This window comes from Giraffa tippelskirchi, chromosome 12 (genome assembly GCF_054371585.1).
Source record: "Giraffa tippelskirchi isolate mGirTip1 chromosome 12, T2T-mGirTip1v1.2.pri, whole genome shotgun sequence".
Classification (NCBI taxonomy): domain Eukaryota; kingdom Metazoa; phylum Chordata; class Mammalia; order Artiodactyla; family Giraffidae; genus Giraffa; species Giraffa tippelskirchi.
Genome location: NC_137286.1, coordinates 96,286,935 through 96,309,739, shown reverse-complemented (window position 1 = coordinate 96,309,739; position 22,805 = coordinate 96,286,935). Strand labels below are relative to the sequence as shown.

At 40.6% G+C, this 22,805-nt stretch overlaps 1 protein-coding gene across 1 annotated transcript in view; it reads right to left on the bottom strand.

The window, feature by feature from the left end:
- Positions 1 to 22,251, bottom strand: part of CCDC169 (coiled-coil domain containing 169) — a 35,470-nt gene extending 13,219 nt beyond the window's left edge. Inside the window, 5 exon segments of the mRNA XM_081547291.1 lie at positions 9,257 to 9,332; positions 9,384 to 9,477; positions 20,325 to 20,401; positions 21,849 to 21,909; positions 22,086 to 22,251. Of these exon segments, the coding sequence (XP_081403417.1) occupies positions 9,257 to 9,332; positions 9,384 to 9,477; positions 20,325 to 20,401; positions 21,849 to 21,909; positions 22,086 to 22,251 (474 nt within the window).
- Between the last annotated feature and the right edge of the window lie 554 nt (positions 22,252 to 22,805).

The window sequence follows — 22,805 nt, the reverse complement described above, 5'->3', positions numbered from 1 at the left end:
CCCTGTTGGCAAGAGGCCTGTGCAGCAGCTTCCAGGACTGTGAGTGCTCCAGCCCTTCCCAGAGCTAGAGATGGGCCGCCTCTGCTCGCCCCGAGGGGCTGGGTGGAGGGGTAGAGTCATGCTGGGCAGTCATCCAGATGTCCTGCCACAGGTTTAGGACCGCTGGTTCTTCCCATCAGGGCCCTGCCCTTCCCAGCAGGTCTGCCTGGACAGCCCTGCTGTTCTATTTTGGCCACCCTTTCACTACTGTATAGACAGCCTCTTTCAGACACTACCACACCAAGGCTCTCTGCTTTTCATTGTTAGGTATCAAGGGCTTACTTTCTAAGCCTCTCATTACCCTTATGAAGGAAGAAAATACAACTTAGCAATAATCCTGTATTTTCCAAATGCCTGCATCATGGCTTCTTTCACAATATTTTCCTCCACGAGAAAATTTTCCAAGGTTGCCATTGGCAAAGTCCTTAGCAACTGAATGGCCACACTGAGCCAAGATCCATTGGTGCCAGTCTACTAATCAGGACAGCACCTTCTGGCTGTCACATAGTAAGTTAGCCAGGCCCAAATCTCATGTCACCCCTGTTTTCTCATACCATCCCCAGTACCAATAGCTGTAGATGTGGTCTTCTAAGAAGCAGATATACCAAGATGGGATTAGATGTGAAAATAACCCATTATTAGAAATGCCTGTGTGAAAGGAAATAGGAAAGGAGCAGGGGAGGGCTGGGAAAGTAGTCAACTGTAATGCAAGTGTGATCCCCCGTGAACAGGAGAAAGAGAGGTCAGGAGGAAGCGGAAGCAGCCCAGGCTGGCAGCCGCCTAAGGAAAGTCTGGCAAAGTTACTGACAACAGGGTAACTATGTTTCCCAGGAATATGTCTGCCTTGGTATCCCCCCTGCATCTGATCATGTGGTAGGAACAGCTTGTGGGAGGTGTGGTCTTGATGAAAAGCAGTGATGGACTTCGAAGTCCAACACCAAGGGTCCTCAGTCAACGAACCCCCCTGTGCTGGGAAGTCTGTGAGATACATTCTCTGGGTGGACACACTGACTGCTTTTCTTAAGGGCATTTTAGTTTCTTAACTGAACAACCCTCCAATTTCCTATGCTGTGAGGAGTAATCCTGGCCGCTCGTTTTCTGGGAGTAGAGCAAGGGGAAGAGAGCTGAGAAAATGAGGACAAATACTGGATTTTGTGAAAACTACATTAGTCATGGACCATTACATGCAAGACATTTGTGATTCCATTTATAAAATTATTATACACATTGGAAATCCTTTAAAAAATTATAAAGTCATACTACAATAACTTTAAGGTTCACTCCAGATTTTGATTCTTTATTTTACTGACTTCAAAATAAACTAGTATTTAAAAATGATTTTATCAAAGGCACACAGTCTCTTATCCCATCACATCCAAATCACTGGAAGACTCACAAGGTCTTGGTCTTCCCAAAGAGCTGGTTTTATCTGATTACGTTATCAGTGGACATGTGCTAGAAAACTGCAGCTTGGAAAAATATACTAAAGCTACAGCTAAATTGAAGACTCCACTAGAAATTATGTCCTTCCCCCCCACCCACCCAAATCTCACACACACACATAATTAATTCTACTCCTGTTATAGAAGAACTGTTTTATTTTGAAACTAGTCAGTTCTTAGCATTGCAAGCAGTATCATACTTCACCTATATTCATGTCTTAATCTGTAAAAAGTCACCTTCTAACAGAAGACTGAAACAACAGGGTAAGAATAAGAAATTTCACGGTATATTTACACACCTGACATCAAACATACTTAGATTTTTTATGTCCCTTTCCTTTATCCCAAGTAGCAAAGAGGCTCTATGAGCCACCTCAGTTCAGTTCAGTCACTCAGTCATGTCTGACTCTTTGTGACCCCATGGACTGCAGCATGCAGGCCTCCCTGTCCATCACCAACTCCTGAAATTTACTCAAACTCATGTCCATTGAGTCGGTGATGCCATCCAACCATCTCATCCTCTGTTGTCCCCTTCTCCTCCTGCCTTCAATCTTTCCCAGAATCAGGGTCTTTTCCAATGAGTCAGTTCTTCACATCAGGTGGCTAAAGTATTAGCCACCTATTTTTCTAAATAATGGTAATTGCTATACTAAAGAACATATAAAAACTACAAGCTTAAAAAATCACTCTATTGAATGTTTACAAGAGAAAACCCTAAGAAAACAGTTAATCACAACTTTTGGATATGGCGTACTTCTCAAGGAAGGCAATTACAATGAACACAGCGTTCTGCATGCTTAAGTGTCAAGCGCCCCCTGGTGGACAACATCGTTATTACAATAGATTTACATATAAAATGTTTTAACTTTTCTCTGATTTGAGGTTACACTTGTCTCCAAATTAACCATTCTGATCTTTGGGGAGAACACAAATCTGGTGATGTCTGTGACAGAATACCTCATATTGATTCTACAGACCATTTTCAACAAATTGAACCTCCTGAAAATGCCTTAAGATTATAGAAACAAATTAAAAGGATTTGGATTTTGGCAAATTGTCTTTCTATGGGTTAATTTTCTATAGATTGACCAAGAGTCCTGCAGAGAACACTTGAGGTGGACCAAATATTTTCCTAAAGAACGTTTTTTTCTGTTTCTACACCCCCTTCCTTGTGCCTCAAACCACCAGCCCGTCTTGTTGGCTTTAGGAACAGAATCTCCTGTGCTCTAACCATCTGATTGACAGAGCACATGTGTTGGCAAGAGGTTTCCTTGAAGGGTCCGAGTTGTCTGGATGTAGTGGAAAATAAAGGAGAGGACGCTGGGGGAAAATTATAAACAGAGAGAAATAGGGGTGCTACAGTCTGAATGGCTCTCTCCCAAACTCATATACTGAAATCTTAATGCCTGATGTGGTGGTATCAGGAGGTGAGGGCCTTTGGGAGATGCTTAGCTTATGAGGGTGGAGCCCTCATGAGCAGGATTAATGCTCTTATGAAATAGACCCCCCCGGATCTCCTTCACCCCTTGTACCATGTGAGGACACAACAAGAGGGCGTCATCTATGAACCAGAAAGTGAGCCCTCAGCAAACATTGTCATCCTGGACTTCTCAGCCTCCAGAACTGTGACAGATAAATTTCTGCTGCTTAAAAACCACTCAGTTTGTGGTATTTTTTTTTTATAGCAGCCCAAACAGACTGAGGTAAGGGATCACTGATTTCAGGATTCCAGATGTGTCAGGACTAGGACTTCCACTTTGCAGTAGAGTGGGCCATAGGGAAATGGCGGAACTTGGTGATAAAAACTTCATAGTAACTCTTGTCACAAGAGAGGCTGTCTTGCACAGCTTTCTCGAAGGGATATAAATTCCCCAAATCTTTTTTTTTTTTTCTTTCTTCAAATTGTGGTCTGCTATAGAAACTATTGAAATGCCTGCTAAAAATACTAGTGTTCAGGGCTTACCCTAGACCTACGAAATGAGGATCTCTTGGAGTAAACCCCAAAACGTAAACTTTCAATACATTATCCATGTGATTCTAAAAGAGTTTGAAAGTTAAAGAACACAACTTGATAGACTGGCTAGCAGCTAAGGATGTGGCAGTGCTAGTCAGTAAAGGGAAGTTGGGAAGCAAGGGAGCCAATCTTCTTTCCTGTATGTGGCGCAGTGTCATGGGTACTAAGCTTGACTTGGCCTAAAGAAGCTAATCTAGGAAAGAAGGCACGCACTGCCAAATGCTAGTCATGACAGTAAAGCAATGAAAGATTGCTCAGAATACTGCTGGGGAACCATCTGTGGGGCGGCATAGTGGAGGTCATCAAGCTCTGATAAAGAGCATAGTGCATCCTCAGCTCCATAACCTACCTAAATGAGATTAATGAAGAAACCCAGAGGGCCAGGTCAGAACCTGAGAAATAGCTAGTGCTCATCAGAGGTGAAACAGCCTAATCAGCCTTGACATTTAGTTGTTTGGTATGCTTAAAACAGATTCTAGCTTTCCAGGGCAGAGAAAGCAATGGCAACCCACTCCAGTATATTGCCTGGAGAATCCCATGGACGGAGGAGCCTGGTGGGCTGCAGTCCATGGGGTCATGAAGAGTCAAACACGACTGAGCGACTTCACTTTCACTTTTCACTTCCATGCATTGGAAAAGGAAATGGCAACCCACTCCAGTGTTGTTGCCTGGAGAATCCCAGGAATGGCAGAGCCTGGTGGGCTGCCGTCTATGGGGTAGCACAGAGTTGGACATGACTGACTCGACTCAGCAGCAGCAGCAGCTTTCCAGGGAAAGGCTGCAGATCTTTGTGGGACACACTTGAAAATTCTTGGAACATTAGGGAGGCTCTAGGTTCTGTTTCCAGTGGATGCAAACAAAAGGGGCTAGAAAATGTATAACCCAAGGGAAGTAAAGGCTCTACACTTTTTATTTGAAGCATTAAATCCCTACAGAAGTCCCTGCTATCTGGATAGGTACAAAAAAACACAGAATTCTACCAGAGCTTTAAGAAGGTACCAGAAGATTCACAACTTGTGTGACAGCAGAGCTTTGTTAAGTCGGATTGCACATCTCTGGGCTTTGCTCTTGTCCTTATTCCTTCCAAGTGGATCAAGGTTAATTTCACCACAGATTTGCTTCAGTGAAATTATACTTCTCTTTTATCAAGGGAAGGAAGAAGGGAACTAACATGCTGCTCGCTCTGTCAGGCACTGTGTGTACTGGCTTTATGTATCTCTAGGAGCTTTCACGACAAAAGAAGCGTTCATCCTTTCATTGCTCATAAGCAAACTTGCAATTTGAAGTTACTCAAAATCAGTATGCAAACTAAGAAACATCAGTTTTTTAAGTATTCATGTATAGGTTACTCCAAAAGACTAAGCAATCTACAACAAGGATAAAGTGTCTGTAAGTTTACAAACAAAAACAACTAATTTAAGCCCTTTTATCTGATCATCAACCTAATATTAACAGAAGACCAAATGTTTGTACTACACAAACAGTACATGTCTGACCCTCACAAATATTGCTTTTTATAATAAAGAATAAGACAATATCTCTTCTGTCCTTGGAAAAGAGAGATTTCTTGACTGGATGCAGGATTCTAGGATTCCTAGTTTTTTTGCTTAGCAGTTGGCTACTTCCAATTTCCCTCATAGCTCAGTTGGTAAGGAATCCGCCTGCAATGCAGGAGACCCCCGGTTCAATTCCTGGGTGGGGAAGATCCACTGGAGAAGGGACAGGCTACCCAGTCCAGTGTTCTTGGGCTTCCCTTGTTCAGCTTCCCTTGTTCAATTGCTAAAGAATCCACCTGCAATGCAGGAGACATGGGTTTGATACCTGGGTTGGGAAGATCCCCTGGAGAAGGGAAAGGCTACCCACTCCAGTATTCTGACCTGGAGAAGTCACAGAGTCAGACACGACTGAGCAACTTTCACTTTCACTGGCTACTTCCAGCACCAGCTCCCTGGCTAGATTCCTAATCCCTGCTCTTTAGACAAACCCCTCCTGAATTCCACTGTGTAAGAAAACCAGAATACTCAGGGTATCTACCCAGAGAATAGAAAGGGTCAGTTCCTTAAGAGCCTGAACTTTCATTATCTTTCCTTTCTGCTTAGTATGTGGCCCCACTCTTGGTTCTTCTAATGTTTTTTTTGTTCTTTTGAAGAGAAATATAACTCTCTGCTTCTTAGAGAATGACATTTTCTTCAAGAATAACAATTCTTCAAGGGAAGTAAATGTATTTTTTGTGAACACGAGTATGTCACAGAGTCTGAGGTAGCAATGAGAAAACTGATGAAATGCTTCCTAAATATGCTGCGGAATCTTCTCTCATGTCACACCAGCACTTTGTTGCTAACTTCCATAATGCTAGATGCCCTCATTTCTTGAGCTAGGACTGGGGGTGGGTTATCTAGAAGGAAGCCAGAACGTTTTATATTCTGTAGGCAGTACTTGATATTTTATATTCTGTAGGCAGTAGTAAAATTCTACCAACAGTTAAGAAGTGAAGTGAAGAAGTGAAGTGAAGTCGCTCAGTCGTGTCCAACTCTTTGCAACCCCATGGACTGTAGCTTACAAGGCTCCTCTGTCCATGGAATTTTCCAGGCAAGAGTACTGGAGTGGGTTGCCATTTCCTTCTCCAGAGGATCTTCCTGACCCAGGGATCAAATGCTGCTGCTGCTAAGTCGCTTCAGTCGTGTCCGACTCTGTGCGACCCCATAGACGGCAGCCCACCAGGCTCCCCCATCCCTGGGATTCTCCAGGCAAGAACACTGGAGTGGGTTGCCATTGCCTTCTCCAATGCATGAAAGTGAAAAGTGAAAGTGAAGTTGCTCAGTCGTGTCCGACTCCTAGCGACCCCAGGGACCGCAGCCTACCAGGCTCCTCCGTCCATGGGATTGTCCAGGCAAGAGTACTGGAGTGGGGTGCCATTGCCTTCTCCGGATCAAATGCAGGTCTCCTGTATTGCAGGCAGACACTTTACCGTCTGAGCCACCAGGGAAGCCCGACAGCCCTGCAGCAATTTCTAAATACCACAAGATGGAGGTATGACTCCACGGCAGAGGAAAAAAACTTGGACACTTTTCCAACAACAATAAAAAACAAAAACAAACAAAAAAAACCCATGTTATTTTCCTGACTTTCTAAAACATAGTCACAATGGTATTCCTGGATTGTAAATAACAGGTTTGCAAAAAAAAGTTACTTTATCCCTAAATTCATTAACAAAAGTAGACGATTTTTCTATACCTTTCACTAAAGGTTTGCAGTTATTCAAAGAGTACTCTCCATAAATGCCCAGGAATACAGCAGGCAGCTTACTGCCTTACCACGGTTACTAAAATACACATTACTTCTGATCAGCAGTATCACATGGCTGTTGGTACAACAGAGTTAAATGGCATAGGTTTAAGAGTAAAGAGAATTTGAATTCACATTTCCAGACGTGTGAAACTGAGTAAATCATTCAATCTCTTTAAGCTTAGAATCACATATATTAAAATAACAATATTAAATTTTATGACATGGGGTTTGTTGCAAGACAGAAATAATGTGTATGAAATTAATTTGCATATTATATACATATGTTTAATCAAGGACAAATTATTATTACTATTAAGAGTAATGTTAAGTCCTGCCAATTTAGTTGAGTATTGTATCTTCATCTTCATGCACAGTACCCTTGATTTATTTACAAGGTTTTCATATTTCTCTGAGTATTCATTCTTGCAATAAAAACAGCAAGAGTTCAACATAAGTCATGTTATGGGCCTCCTTACATTTTAAACAAATATTCAAAAATATTTGAATGAATGAAATGCAAATGAATGTGTTCTGTAAAGTATAAAACATAAATTCATTTATCAGGGATTAAAATTAGGAGATCCAACCAGACCATCCTAAAGGAAATTAGTCCTGAATAAGGCAGAGGAACCAGAGATCAAATTGCCAACATCCGATGGATCATCGAAAAAGCAAGAGAGTACCAGAAAAACATCTACTTCTGCTTTATTGACTATGCCAAAGCCTTTGACTGTGTGGATCACAATAAACTGTGGAAAATTCTGAAAGAGATGGGAATACCAGATCACCTGACCTGACTCTTGAGAAACCTGTATGCAGGTCAGGAAGCAACAGTTAGAACTGGACATGGAACAACAGACTGGTTCCAAATAGGAAAAGTAGTACGTTAAGGCTGTATATTGTCACCCTGCTTATTTAACTTATATGCAGAGTACATCATGAGAAACACTGGGCTGGAGGAAGCACAAGCTGGAATCAAGATTGCCGGGAGAAATATCAATAACCTCAGATATGCGGATGACACCACCCTTATGGCAGAAAGTGAAGAAGAACTAAACAGCCTCTTGATGAAAGTGAAAGAGGAGAGTGAAAAAGTTGGCTTATAGCTCAACATTCAGAAAACTAAGATCATGGCATCCGGTCCCATCACTTCATGGCAGATAGATGGGGAAACAATGGAAACAGTGGCTGACTTTATTTTTCTGGGCTCCAAAATCACTGCAGATGGTGACTGCAGCCATGATATTAAAAAACGCTTACTCCTTGGAAGGAAACTTATGACCAACCAAGACAGCATATTAAAAAGCAGAGACATTACTTTGCCAGCAAAGGTCCGTCTAGTCAAGGCTATGGCTTTTCCAGTAGTCATGTATGGATGTGAGAGTTGGTCTACAAAGAAAGCTGAGCACCGAAGAATTGATGCTTTTGAACTGTGGTGCTGGAGAAGACTTTTGAGGGTCCCTTGGACAGCAAGGAGATCCAACCAGTCCATCCTAAAGGAGATCAGTCCTGGGTGTTCATTGGAAGGACTGATGTTGAAGCTGAAACTCCAATACTTTGGCCACCTGATGTGAAGAACTGACTCATTAGAAAAGACCCTGATGCTGGGAAAGATTGAAGGCAGGAGGAAAAGGGGACAACAGAGGATATGAGATGGTTGGATGGCATCACTGACTCAACTGGCATGAGCTTGAGTGAACTCCGGGAGCTGGTGATGGACAGGGAGGCCTGGTGTGCTGCAGTCCATGGGGACACAAAGAGTCAGACATGACTCAAAACTGAACTGAACTAAACTGAAAATTAGCTCTCAAAGGAAAAACAATATCACTAGGCAACCAAAAAAAGAAGTAGGTAAAGCAGCCCAGTGAGGTAACTGAATGGGTTCTTTGTTAGATTTTATACATTGTGTGTGTGTGTGTGTATTCTAGAGGAACTAGGATGGAACTGATGGGTATGAGAAGAGCTATTTCCAGGTGGCGCTAGTGGTAAAGAATCCACCTGACAATGCAGGAGACGTGAAGAGACGTGGTTCAATCCCTGGGTCAGGAAGATCCCCTGAAGGAGGAAATAGAACCCACTCCAGTATTCTTGCCTGGAGAATCTCATGGACAGAAGAGTCTGGCAGGATACAGTTCACAGGGTCACAAAGAGTTGGATACAAGTGAAGTGACTTAGCACACAGCACACAGCACTTTTAGATTGCAAGAAACAGACACACTCAAGTTTCCCCCCTAGCCTGACCACTAAGATCCTTTCACTTCCATTTTGTTTGTACTTACAACAGAATCTCTGTCCAAGTTTATAAGGGAGAGATCAAGGCCTTATGTATAGGATTCCTTATATCCTAGGAAAAGCTCCACTGAACAAAATATTTTATTTGGACCTTTAAATTTTTGTGTAGAATCTGCCTGGGGGCAGGAAATATACATAATTTCCTTCAATTATTCCTTTTGTTTAACCATCTTTTACTCACCACTGGCATCTGTTCATAGACACGAATAGAAGCAAAGCAAATATGAGCAACTGATCTTTTATCAGTTTTTACTCAACTTATGAAACATACATATATATAGTTGCTTCTGTACCTGAAGGATTTCCACATTTTTTCCATTTTCTCTTTGAGAGAAACAATTTGCTTTTCTAGTTGATCATTTAGTTCAAGTTGTGTCTCATAATGAGTGTTCCATTCACCACCTGAGTGAAAAGGGGCCAGGATCAAGATCACTTCACCATCTCTCATTATTTATGAAAACAACATTAATCAGCTCAGCCTGACCTTGTCACTATACTGGGCTTTATTAGTAACACAGATGCACCAGAGTGAACTAACGTCTAAGAAGGCACTCTCTGTTAGACAGGATCTGTGTAGACACAGATTCCCACCAGCCTGGGCCTCACAGTCACTATACTCTGATTCCTAGTCTGCTCACTTCTCTGCCCTCTTTTGTTCTTTGAGTTCTTTGTGTAAGCGGCTGCTGCTGCTGCTGCTGCTGCTAAGTCGCTTCAGTCGTGTCCAACTCTGTGCGACCCCATAGACGGCAGCCCACCAGGCTCCCCCGTCCCTGGGATTCTCCAGGCAAGAACACTGGAGTGGGTTGCCATTTCCTTCTCCAATGCATGAAAGTGAAAAGTGAAAGTGAAGTCGCTCAGTCATGTCAGACTCTTCACGACCCCATGGACTGCAGCCCACCAGGCTCCTCTGTCCATGGGATTTTCCAGGCAAGAGTACTGGAGTGGGGTGCCATTGCCTTCTCTGTCTTTGTGTATACTTATAAGGAATTCTACTAGAGGAAATATCAGGAACACGTTTCTTTCCTCAGAACTTGAAATAGCTATAATTGGGTTGGCCAAAATAGTTTGTTTGGGTTTTTCCGTAAGATGTTATGGAAAACTCAAACAAACTTTTCGGCCAAACCCAGCCTCTCATCCAATGTAATATTCACTATTTTTTCCTTTGCAAAATAATTCTGAAGTCCATTTAACAACTAAAGGCAATGCCAAAGAATGCTCAAACTACCGCACAATTGCACTCATCTCACATGCTAGTAAAGTAATGCTCAAAATTCTCCAAGCCAGGCTTCAGCAATACGTGAACTGTGAACTTCCAGATGTTCAAGCTGGTTTTAGAAAAGGCAGAGGAACCAGAGATCAAATTGCCAATATCCGCTGGATCATCGAAAAAGCAAGAGAGTTCCAGAAAAACATCTATTTCTGCTTTATTGACTATGCCAAAGCCTTTGACTGTGTGGATCACAATAAACTGTGGAAAATTCTGAAAGAGATGGGAATACCAGACCATCTGACCTGTCTCTTGAGAAACCTGTATGCAGGTCAGGAAGCAACAGTTAGAACTGGACATGGAACAACAGACTGGTTCCAAATAGGAAAAGGAGTACGTCAAGGCTGTATATTGTCACCCTGCTTATTTAACTTATATGCAGAGTACATCATGAGAAACGCTGGGCTGGAGGAAGCACAAGCTGGAATCAAGATTGCTGGGAGAAATATCAATAACCTCAGATATGCGGATGACACCACCCTTATGGCAGAAAGTGAAGAAGAGCTAAAGAGCCTCTTGATGAAGGTGAAGGAGGAGAGTGAAAAAGTTGGCTTAAAGCTCAACGTTCAGAAAACTAAGATCATGGCATCTGGTCCCATCACTCCATGGGAAATAGATGGGGAAACAGTGGAAACAGTGTCAGACTTTACTTTTTTGGGCTCCAGAATCACTGCAGATGGTGACTGCAGCCATGAAATTAAAAGACGCTTACTCCTTGGAAGGAAGGTTATGGCCAACCTAGATAGCATGTTTAAAAGCAGAGACATTACTTTGCCAACAAAAGTCCGTCTAGTCAAGGCTATGGTTTTTCCAGTGGTCATGTATGGATGTGAGAGTTGGACGGTGAAGAAAGCTGAGCGCCGCAGAATTGATGTTTTTGAACTGTGGTGTTGGAGAAGACTCTTGAGAGTCCCTTGGACTGCAAGGAGATCCAATCAATCCATCCTAAAAGAGATCAATCCTGGGTGTTCATTGGAAGGTCTGATGTTGAAGCTGAAACTCCAATACTTTGGCCACCTCATGCGAAGGGTTGACTCATTGGAAAAGACCCTAATGCTGGGTAGGATTGGGGGCGGGAGGAGAAGGGGACGACAGAGGATGAGATGGTTGGATGGCATCACCGACTCGATGAACATGGGTTTGGGTAGACTCCGGGAGTTGGTGATGGACAGAGAGGCCTGGCGTGCTGCAATTCATGGGGTCGCAGAGAGTCGGACACGACTGAGTGACTGAACTGAACTGAACTGAACTGAATTATGTGTTTGTTGTGTTAAAAAGACACAGTGCCTTATATATATTAACAGATTCAATCCTTATTTACAAACATTTAGTTACCCATTTTACAGATAAGGAAAACAGGCTCAGAGATGTCAAATAACATTATTAAGGTGACAAAGCTAGTAAATGGGGAACTGGGGTTTCAACCCAGTTTGTTCTGACTTGAAAGTGTGTCCTCTTAACCTCTGTGCTATGGTAACACTGCTTATATCTGGCTACCTGTTTAGGCATCTTTTCTTATCTGTAAGCAGTTTTCTTTAACTAAATGCCTTTGGCTGTTAAGGCCAAAACATGTATCTGTCGTATTGCTCTAGGCGGAGGAGGAGGATACAGCCTAGAATCAAAAGCTCCTTTGCATGATGTCTATCTTCTTTGTGAATTGTCTTTTACCATTAAAAATATTTATCCTTATTTCATTTAAAATATACAAATTAAAAAAAAATTTAAATAAACTAAAGATTTTAAAAATAAGACATGAATGAGATTTAAAATTTTTCAAGAAAATATTAAATACTTAAAAGAAAAAATAGAAGTACACACACACACACACACACAAAGCTCCTTTTCAGCTTTAAGGCTCCAAGCTAATTTTTTTGTTTTTGAGTCTGGAAAGTCACTTTGTAAAAGAGAGAAAAAAATAGCCTGTTTCTAAACTTTAAATGTTCTTTACATATATGAGGCAACTTCTGCTACACAACAGTTGATGGAGGAGTCTAAGCAGAAAGACATTAGCTCACATCACTGCCAATGTCTTCAACCCTGCACAACCCTGCCCTCACCCTCATCTCTAAGCAAATGCAGTCTACAAGGAGAGGGGGCAGGAACGTCCTCCCATACCCAAATCCAAAGTCATTAACCCAAACACTTAACAAGTGGATGGAGGTCCACAAAACTGGAAATTAACAACTTTTTTGCTTTCTTGCTATGTAACGGTATTGCCAACACCTTCCCTGCCGCCCCCTCTCCCGCCCCGCCCAAATCTGGTCAATTTCCTACTATCAACTGTTTTATTTTTCTGAAAAAACGAGCACACTGAGTTTTATTTTCCCTACCACACTTTGTTCTGTGATAAGCCAAAAGTATTGAATATACTGAGGTTTGTAATTTGCAAAATTTCTTGAAAAATAATTTTTCATCTGTCTTTAAAATGCAATACTAATTATGCTTTCGACTGGGAATAAGACTAGCAATTCAAAATGGCAAATTTTGGGAATAATCTTGATTCTAAGGAATGTTCAGAGCCATCTGAAAACAGCCCAGATAAGAGATGTGGTGCTGTCATTAGACAATCTCAACAAACATGACTCCAAAAAAGATGATCCATGACCTTGAGCACAACAGCAGCCAACCTATCAAGGCCTAAGATGAACCCATAACAAGTCATTATTAAAATGCAGATTATGAGGATAAAAGTTTAGCAGAAACATCTGTGTCTCTTCGGAGAAAAATTACCCTAAGTAATAATTCCATGAAACCATTGCCTTTATGGTAACTCTAAACTCAAACGAAAATACTAGCACTGTACTTTGGAGAGGAAAAATCAAACTGCTTTGTAATCTCAAGAGGGATCTGGGCTAGAATCATTACAATGAAAAGCAAAATCAAACCAAAGATTGAAAAATTCTGGAAATTTGATTTATGGTCAAAATTGACCTTTAAAGGAGGAAGTTCATAAGGCAAGACAATATTAGGTGGAGGCCTACCTTTCAGATATGGACTTTTCTTTTTCCCCCAAAGAGAGATAGCATGTTAACAAAACAAACAAAGCCCAACTAAACAACAATGCCAAGTATTTTAATTGTTAAAAAGGACATAGTTAAATTGAAACTTGACCCTACATGGACTTTCATGTCTGTGTTATTCACTATATTTATGATTACAGTGATGGAGTTATATTAACTTAAAAAACTCTGTAAAATGAGAAAATGTTAACAAGGAAAGGAAAGAGCCTACTATGTGGCACTATACGAGGCACGAGGGATACAAAACTAAAATAGACATAGTCCCTGCTGTCAATCAGCAGTAAGACAGTGGGGAAGCATGGAGAGTAGAGAGGCATATACCCAGAATATCTGTGAGAGTCTTTGGTTAATTGGATGTAATGAACACAGAGAAGGACATCCAACCTGGAAGGTGGCAGAAGGGAATGAGAAATGAGATCAAGATTGAAGAGGGTCAGAAAATGCTTCTTGGGGAAAATGACATCTATTCTAAGCCAGAGAATAAGAATATTTAAACAGTGAGAATTACATGAATAAAAATACCAATATGTCCCAAAGAGAAGTATGGTATAAAGAGTATCTCCTTTGGGTAAAGTTGTCCCCCTAACCAAATTTTCAAGAGATTCCATAAGGAAAAACATCTCCAAAGAAGGACTAGTGGCTTTAAGTCATGTCTCCATCATTTACTAGTGTCTTTCTGTGATCCTGAGCAAGTTACCTTTCCTGTGCCTCAATTTCTCATCTGTAAAATGAGGATAATTAAAGTTCCTACCCTCTGGGGTATTGAGAACATGTGAAATTATTAAGACAGTGCAGTACACACAGAAATTGCTATAGAAGTTAGTTGGTTTGTTATTATCATTTTTATCATAAGAAATTTGCTGCAGAATTGTTTCCCCAAAGGGTAGTACTACATTGCTATCAGTGGAGTATAACATTCCTATTTCACTTAAAACAAAACAAAACCAAAAAAAAAAAAAAAAAAACCCTCTACTTTTTTGATAGGCAACACATTTCTTTAACTTAAAAACAACTTGGGTACTTTTCCATATTTATGAGTTGTCTCTATGTCCTACTCGTATTTATCTACTGGGACTTAGTGTTTTCTAACTGAAACTGCAGAGGATACAAGCCAAGAAGGGAGACCTCAGAAGAAACCAACTCTGCCAGTATCATGATCTTGGATTTCCAGTCTCTAAAACTGTGAGAAAATAACCCAATTTGTCTGCACTACTTTGCTATGGAAGCTTTAGCAAACTGGTACACTATCTATTCTGTTCTACTGATTTGTTTCCAGTTTTAGTCATTATGGCTTTATTTTATTTTACAGGAGTCCCTCAACCCCGTGTCAACTACAAATTGGCACTTACCAAGAGCATTGCCAGTGACAGAAGAACAAAGGCATGTGCCAGCTGCCTCTACGGAGACTGAACCCCATGCTGCTATAGCTGTTGACCTCAACAACTCCTGAGGGAGTTCAGAGTGGAGTGAGGCACTCTGTGCTCCAGGGAATCTCGTGCAACAGGTCTTGAGATAGCTGGATGTTTTTAGGAACAGATTTTATGATCTCAATCCTTGCATCTCCTCCTATCTAGAGAAGCACTAAATCCCTTCATGGTGACATCAGATCCTCATGACTAACAAAAACCTTTTGTAAAATGAGTGCTTCATGGCACTGAACTCCCCTTCACCAAAACCTTATATGTTGACTTTCCCCCACTGCTGCTTTGGAGCAGTCTCTCAGAGCTATCTGAGATGCTGCCTCCCGGGCAACAGTCCTCATTTTGCCCCAAATAAAACTTAACTCACAACTCTCAAGTTGTATATCTTTTTTCAGTCAACACCCGCTACACAAATTCTTATCAGTTATCCATGTATTATATATTATTCACCTAATTAACTTTAGAGTCAGTTATTGAAGTTAAGAAAAAATAGCTCGGTGTTTTAATAAGAGTAAATTAATTTGATGAGAATGAGCACATTTATAACATCCAATCCTCCAATATAGAAAAACTCTATGTCCTTCTTATAAAACCTTATTAATAAATTCTCCAATTACATTTTATTTTAGGGTTTCTCTCCAGTATTAAATTTCTCATGTTAAATAAGGAGAGAATTCTTGCTGAATGGCTATTACCTCATTATAGTCACAGTCTTCTTTTTTCTCTTCATACGGATCCTGAATATTTCTTATCAAGGATATTATCAGATATTTTATGATTTAGGCTGGAACTGTTGTGCAGTATTAAAAAACTCTATTTTCTAACTGGTTACTGCTACACAAAATGTTTTTAATAAAAATTTCTTCCACTATTGTATCCAACCATTTTCTAATTTTTCACTAATATACTAGTTTTTCCACTGATCCTCTGGAAAGTTATAGATGTCAAATTATAAAAGTTTAAAATTATAATAATTTTATCTCTTCCTATCTAATAGCTATAACTCTTATTTCTGTTTCATATTTTATTGCTTGAATGGAACCTTCAAAACATTAAATTTTAATGGTGGCAGGAGGCATCTTTGCTTTTTTTCCAGGAATGAGGATGCCTCTAACATTTCATCAAGTATTATGCCAGATCAAGATAAATAGAAATATTGTTCAATAAGGAAGATGAATTTTATTAAAAACATATTTTAGCATTTACTGAGATGAGCTGTAAAAACTATTTGATCTACCAGTATAATTTAAATAGAATTTTTTTTTTAATAGGGAAGACAAACTGAATCTTATGAAAACATTTTTTAGCATTTACTGAGATGAGTTGTAAAAACTATTTGATCTACCAATATTTTACTTAATAGCCAAAGAGTTTTAAACTAGAAACCAGCCTATAAATTCAGAAGAAAAAGGAGTTCAAAGGAGAGGTCTGGGATGGAGACATGTCTGTGTGTTGTACACAGATGGTATTTAATACCATATGACCAGAGGAGATCCCCTAAGTAGTGGGAGCATGCATCAGAGAAAAGTCAGAGAACTGAGGCACTCCAAGTTTTTAGAACCCATGAAGATGAAAAGAAGTGAGGAGTAGCCAGTAGATATGAAGATAACCAAGAGAGTGTGGCATCCCAGAAGACAAGCAAAGGGTCTCAAGGATGAAGGTGATCAGCTGTGGGAAGACTGTTAATAAGTCAAGATGAGGACTGAGAGGTGACACAAGATTTTGCAAATTGAAAGTCACTGATGAGCTTGATAAGAACAGTTTTAGGAGATTAGAGGTGAAACTTCTGATTGGAATGATCAAGTCCAAGAGAGAATGAGAAAACTGTGCTTGTGCTGGGCAAATTCAGCCCATTTCTATGTCTAGATTATCAATGTCCCAGAGCTTCTGTAAATCAAGGTTCTCTTCTCCAGATGAAAAAAACTTGAGAAGCAAACTTAAGAAACCTAAGTGGAAAGAAATAGAGGCTGAGTTTGGGTTCTGACGCCGGAACGCCTGGGTCCAAAACCAGATCTGTCCCTCCCCACCTCTGCAGCCTTGAGAAAGCCATTGAGAATCCCCAAGTCTGTTTTTCATCTATAAAATGAGGTGATGCATTTTTCAAACGGTAGCTGTGAGGTTTCAATTTTTAAAAATGCACTCAAACCCCCCTATACCAATATGACTCTTCTCACTTTTTAATTCTCCTAGATATTTTTTTTTCCTGTTCCTTGTCTGTGTGGCCAAGTTTTAAGATGGTGAAATTCAGATTTACTTCAAACATAAACCACTTTTTTGCATAGTTTCCTATGAATCCTAAAGGGCTTCAAAAGGCCACTAAAATATGTGAATCCTTTTGAAGTTCATTGTGTTGGCCGTTTTGCCTAAAAATTAATCCTGTCACAAGCCAGGTATATTAAATAGGAATAAAGAGGTAAGAGTGGAAATTAAAAAAAAAAAAAAAATTGAAGAGTTTTGCTATACATGGAGCAGTGAAAGGGGAAAGGGGATAATGGTAGAAGGCGAAATGTGAGGCCAAAGGAGGGTTGCTATTTGTTTTTTAGATAAAATAAAGTCGGCATGTCTGCATGCTGTTGGGGATGAGCCACTGGAGCAGTGAAAACAAATGGTGTAGGAAGGAGAGAAGAAGATCAATTGTTGAAGTTATATCCTGGAGGAGGTGAGGGTAGACTAGATCTGCTGTACAAGTGGAGGGATTAACCTTAAATAAGAGGAACACAGAACATGCAGAGGAACAGGAGGGAAGTAAGACAATGTGCAAAGATGCAGGCAGATGGGTAGCTTTCTTGGTAGAAACACTTGGAAATTCTCTTCTGATTGTTTCTGATCTCTTTTTGAAAGAGGAAGGTAAGCTCATTCGCTAAGAGTGAGAATGGAGAGATAGTTGACAAGATTTGCGGAGGGGAAAGTGTGAAAGAATTACCTAAACAGATGTATCATGGTCATCACTTGTGCATGTATTTCCTTTATAATGCTGAGCAATAATAAATTTATTTTGAAAACTCCTTTAATATCTTCCCATTGCCTTCAGGATAAAAGGGCTTTCCTCATAGCTCAGTTGGTAAAGAATCCACCTGCAATGTGGGAGACCTGGGTTCAACGTCTGGGTCGGGAAGATACGCTGGAGAAGGGAGAGGCTATCCACTCCAGTATTCTGGCCTGGAGAATTCCATGGGGTCGCAAAGAGTTGGACGCAACTTTCACTTCACTTCACTTCCTCAGGAGAAATAAAAATACATCAGCATCATATTAGAGATTATCCTTCCTCTTCTTCATAAACCTTAATCTCATCTCCTGCCACATTCTTGTTACAATCTATGTTCCATCTTTATCAGTTAGTTCTCCTCAAAAGACATATTTAATGCTCCCTATGGCAGACTGCATTTTCCAAAGATGACTGCAAGAATCTATCTCATCTCACATGACCTTGTGCAATGTGACCTTGACAAGTAGAGTTTCTCCATCCTCTCAAATCTATGATTGTTTTGACCAATAGAGTACAGTGGAAATGACACTGTCAGTTTCGGGAGTAGCCCATAACTAGCCTGGCAGTTTCTGTCCTTGCACCTTTTAGAATGCTTGCTTTTGGGCACAGCCTCTTGGAACCCAGGTGCTATGTTATGAGAAGCAAAAGCTACAGAGCCATGAGCAGGCACTTCTGATGGGCCATCCCAGCTGGGCTCCCAACCAACACCCAGGATGATATGCCAGCCATGTGAGTGAACCATCTGGGAATGTCCAACCCCACTGAACCTTCAGATGACTGAGTGCCAGACTACATCTGACTGCAATCACACAAGAGACCCCAATTAGGAACATCCTAGATGAAGACAGTCAGTCCACAGACTTGTGAGAGAAATGTTATTTAGGCCCCTAGATCACAGGGTGATTGGCTGTGCAACAGCAGATAACCAGAACTATTGAGCACTGACCAGGGAGACAGCAGTCATCATGGTAATAGTGGTAGCGGTAGATAGATGATTTAGGATAAAGTCACGGTTCTGCTGCTCCCTGGCTATATGATCTTAGCAAGCGACATAAATGGGGATAATAATAGCCACCTCTGCTGACACAGTTCCTGGCCTTAGTTGATGCTTAAGAAGGCATAAAGGTTTCCACCTTCCATCTTAGGCTTTAGCCTGGCCCACTGAGGAAAGAACTTTCTCACCTATCATTTTACGTTTTCTCTTTATATCCACAAATCAGCTCTTCCCCGTGAGAAGAGCTGTTGGTAATACAACTTGTTGGGCGTATGTTTTACCAGTGGCCAAAGTTATTGCTTTGTGTGTGTACCTGTGAGCATGACCTGTTTTGTCTGTAATTAGCTGGACGAGGAAATTCCAGCCAGCCTTGCCAGTGCAAATACTCAGTAAGTGTACTCAACAGTCTGCACCCATGGAGCCAGTTTCATTAAGGATATAGATAGGGAGGCAGAGGAAGCTACTTCAGCCTTAGGATAAAGTCGTGTTCTCCAATCAAGCTCTAACAGAGCACTGGGCATTATGAAAAGTAGCATTATATTAGTCATATGGCTACTAATCCATTTTGTTTACAGCTTCCCCAATAGAAGAGAGCAGCATGAGCAGGTTTAAGAACCAAAGCCCACCCCCATAACCCTAATAAGCTCCTACTGTTCTCTAGCATTCAGTGCAAGACTGCCCCTTCCCTCATGAGGTTGTGTTAGGTTGCCCTTACCTGAGGTGCCATTTCTCCTTATGCAGAATTTACATTACTTGTCATGTTCACATTTTAATTTGACACTTCCTTCCAACAGTCAGTGAACCTCTTTAGAAAAGGGAAAAGAAAGGTCCTCCATTCAAAGTGTTGACATATGGCAGGATCTCAATCAATATTTGTGTAACAAATTAACATCTTACATACATTACAAATTTTAAGGACATACGGATGCCTGTGTGTTAGGTGTGCCGTGTGTGTGTGCAACACTCACCTGCCCCTACCCCATTCTTCCCACACAAATAGTCAAAACCTAGTTAAGGATTTTAAGGTTATACCTCAAAAATTTAGCAGTTAAGGTATAAAAGTTATTACTCAAATTATGTAGAAACTATTTATTTAAATAAACATTTAATTAATTATTAATATAATTAAATATTACTATATTGTAATAAATATATCAATACCAGATATTATCTATTTAATAACTATTTATCAATATTTATTAAATATTTCCTTGGTAAATAATATATATTTTATATATTTATTATTATATATTATATATATAATACAAAATATATTTTATTATTTATCAAGGAAATAATGAATTGATTTCATATAACAAAGGCTATTCTATGAAGAATGAACATTTTGAACTCATAAGTTGATAAATAATTATAAAATAACAGGTTTGACATTCCAAAAATCAATTTTTAAAGCCTCTATATTAAATTATTATTAATGCTGCCAAAAAGCGACACTAAAATTTGGGCACTATTATTCCAAATATGTAATGTACTATAGATATCTAAGTACAATGAACAGTAACTATATAGGAGTCACACATAAAAATATTTACTTCTATACCTTCATCAGTATTGAGTTTGGTTTCCAGTTCTGCAATCTTGTGTCTTATTTCAAGCACTGAGAGTTGCACTATATCCCTATTATTGAACACATTTAGTTAATTATGATTCAATTAAAAATAACATGAAAAGACTAACACATGGTAACTCACTACTTCAGAAACACCATACTATGAAACATCACTCATTGATGGTCTGGTTGAGAATAAGGAATCAAGAAAAAAAACGCAGGCTTCTGATAACCTGGTCCAGAAAGACACTCAAATGCACTAAACCTCAAAGCTCTCCATGTAACCACTTAACACCCTTTATTCTTAAAGCTGACCCCAAGAAGTCTGACTGTTTTGGTTATCTGGTTTCTTAAAGCCCAACAAATGAGCTGCAAATTACTATAGAAAGGAATAGCTAGGGCAACAGGTAACAACTGGTAACCTAATATAAACAGAAAAAAAGAAGCACTAAAAAAAAAAAATACACACACATAACACTACAGAGATAATCTATTTAGGACATCAATAAGCATAGTAGTTCTCAAAATATAATAACAGAATCATTTATTCAATACATTTTTTTACATGCAGCAGCCAACTTCCACTGAATGTTTATCACAAGCCAATGCTAAGTGCTTTACAAACATTTCATTTAGTCCTGGTAACAACCACATGATGTGTGAGATAAATATTTCTACTACAGTCTTAGATTTGAGAAAACTGCAACTTGAGAGGTTCATTAACTTGCCCAAGATCATGTAGTTGCTGAGTGAAGAGTGCTGGGATTGAATTTGTGCAGGATTCCTCTAAAGTACTGGTACCTATACTCTACTGTTTCAGGGACTACAGAACCTGTCCTCAGAGGGCTTACAGCTTATTATCAGACCAAGAAATGACTGAGCGATAAAAGAGTGTGGTTGGAGCTGTTAACAGAGGAAAGCCAAGGAAGCTGTAAAGACCACTGCTTCCACACAGGCGAGTCTGCCCTCCTTCCTGTGGCCTACTGGTGGGGACAGGGGAACCTTAAAAAACAAAACAAAACAAACTGCTTAAAATGTTCCAAAGCTTTAGTAAGAATACTTATATGGAGTATTTTAAGAAGTATATATATAGGAGGGGTTTCATTTTTACAAAATGTCACCAATTCTTAAGTGCTTCTAAAGGGATGAAACAGCAGTATAATAACTAAACAAAATGTCTGGCATTTGAAACAGAAAACCTGAACTTACTGGAACATCAAAAGCACACACACATTTTAGTATTAGAGCATATGCATACAGTATACTCCATCTGACTTGATCCTGAAAGCAGTTCAAAACCTGCCTCTTTGTAACACCAAATATACGAGGTCAATCAATCTATACTGTTTTCAGATGTCACCAGCTCTGCCCGGGTATCAGTGACCCTGCAGCTGTCACATCGGCCTCAGGGGCTTCGACCTTGAGCCCTGGACCCCCACAGACGCCGGCCTTCGCGTTGGCAGCGAGACCTTGACCCCCACACCGGGCGGGAGCACGCACCGGCCTCCAACTCACTTCATGTGCATTTCTTCCAGTAATTCCAAGGTGCTCACACCATCGAAGTTGTCGCCTCTTCCTTCCAACACAGCGTCAGTTCAGAGGCCACCCACGCCCTACTCTCACACATCTGACACTAGACCTGAAGGGACACTCAGAAGCCGGGTGAGAGGAGGCTCTCTCAGCCGTCGTACGGGGAACGGCCTCACGGTCGCGGTCAGGCTCCTCCCCGTGACGTCATATGGAGGCGCTCACCGGGCTGGGCCTCCCAGTGCGGCTCACATGTGTTAGAGGGCCAATGCTGGGAGTTTCGAATTGAATTGTTTAAACAGAACGTGATGTAGTGACACGTTAGACGGATAGGGTGTTTATTGTCCAAAAGAACCGCCCTGAGTAGTGGGCTAAAGATAATTGGCAGCATTTTGAGGCATCAATTCAATTAAATACAATTGAGGGCTTATTTTGTACGAAGTGACGTGTAAGATACCAATTACGTTCACTGCCTTCAAAGAATCTATAGTTCAACTGAAAAGTGCAGAAGAACTCTCACAGCATGTCAATAGTCACATGGTATGGCAAATTTTGTACTCCTAGCTTCTGTGAGCAGCCTGAGGCAGGTTGTGGGGAGCAAGGTGCTGGTCACCTCTCAAGACACTCAACAGTGTCTGTTCTGTGTTGGTGCTCCCCTTTTTCGTCCTCAGCCACTGTTCTTAGTTCTCTCATAGGCTGCGGAGGTGGGGATGAGAGTGAGCTGGATGGTAGAGAGATAGTCACATATTCTCCCAAATCTGATTCACACATAAATCATAGCTTTTGAAATGTCAAAAGCTAAGAACTGATGGGTTTATTCTCGAGTTTGTCTATGGAACTCCCAGCTCCTTTGGGTCAGGAGGGTCAGGAATCCTCTCTGCCTCTAATGCTGCTTCCAGCACCACTACGTGCTTCCATCTTCATGTAAAAACCCACTCCTCTGAT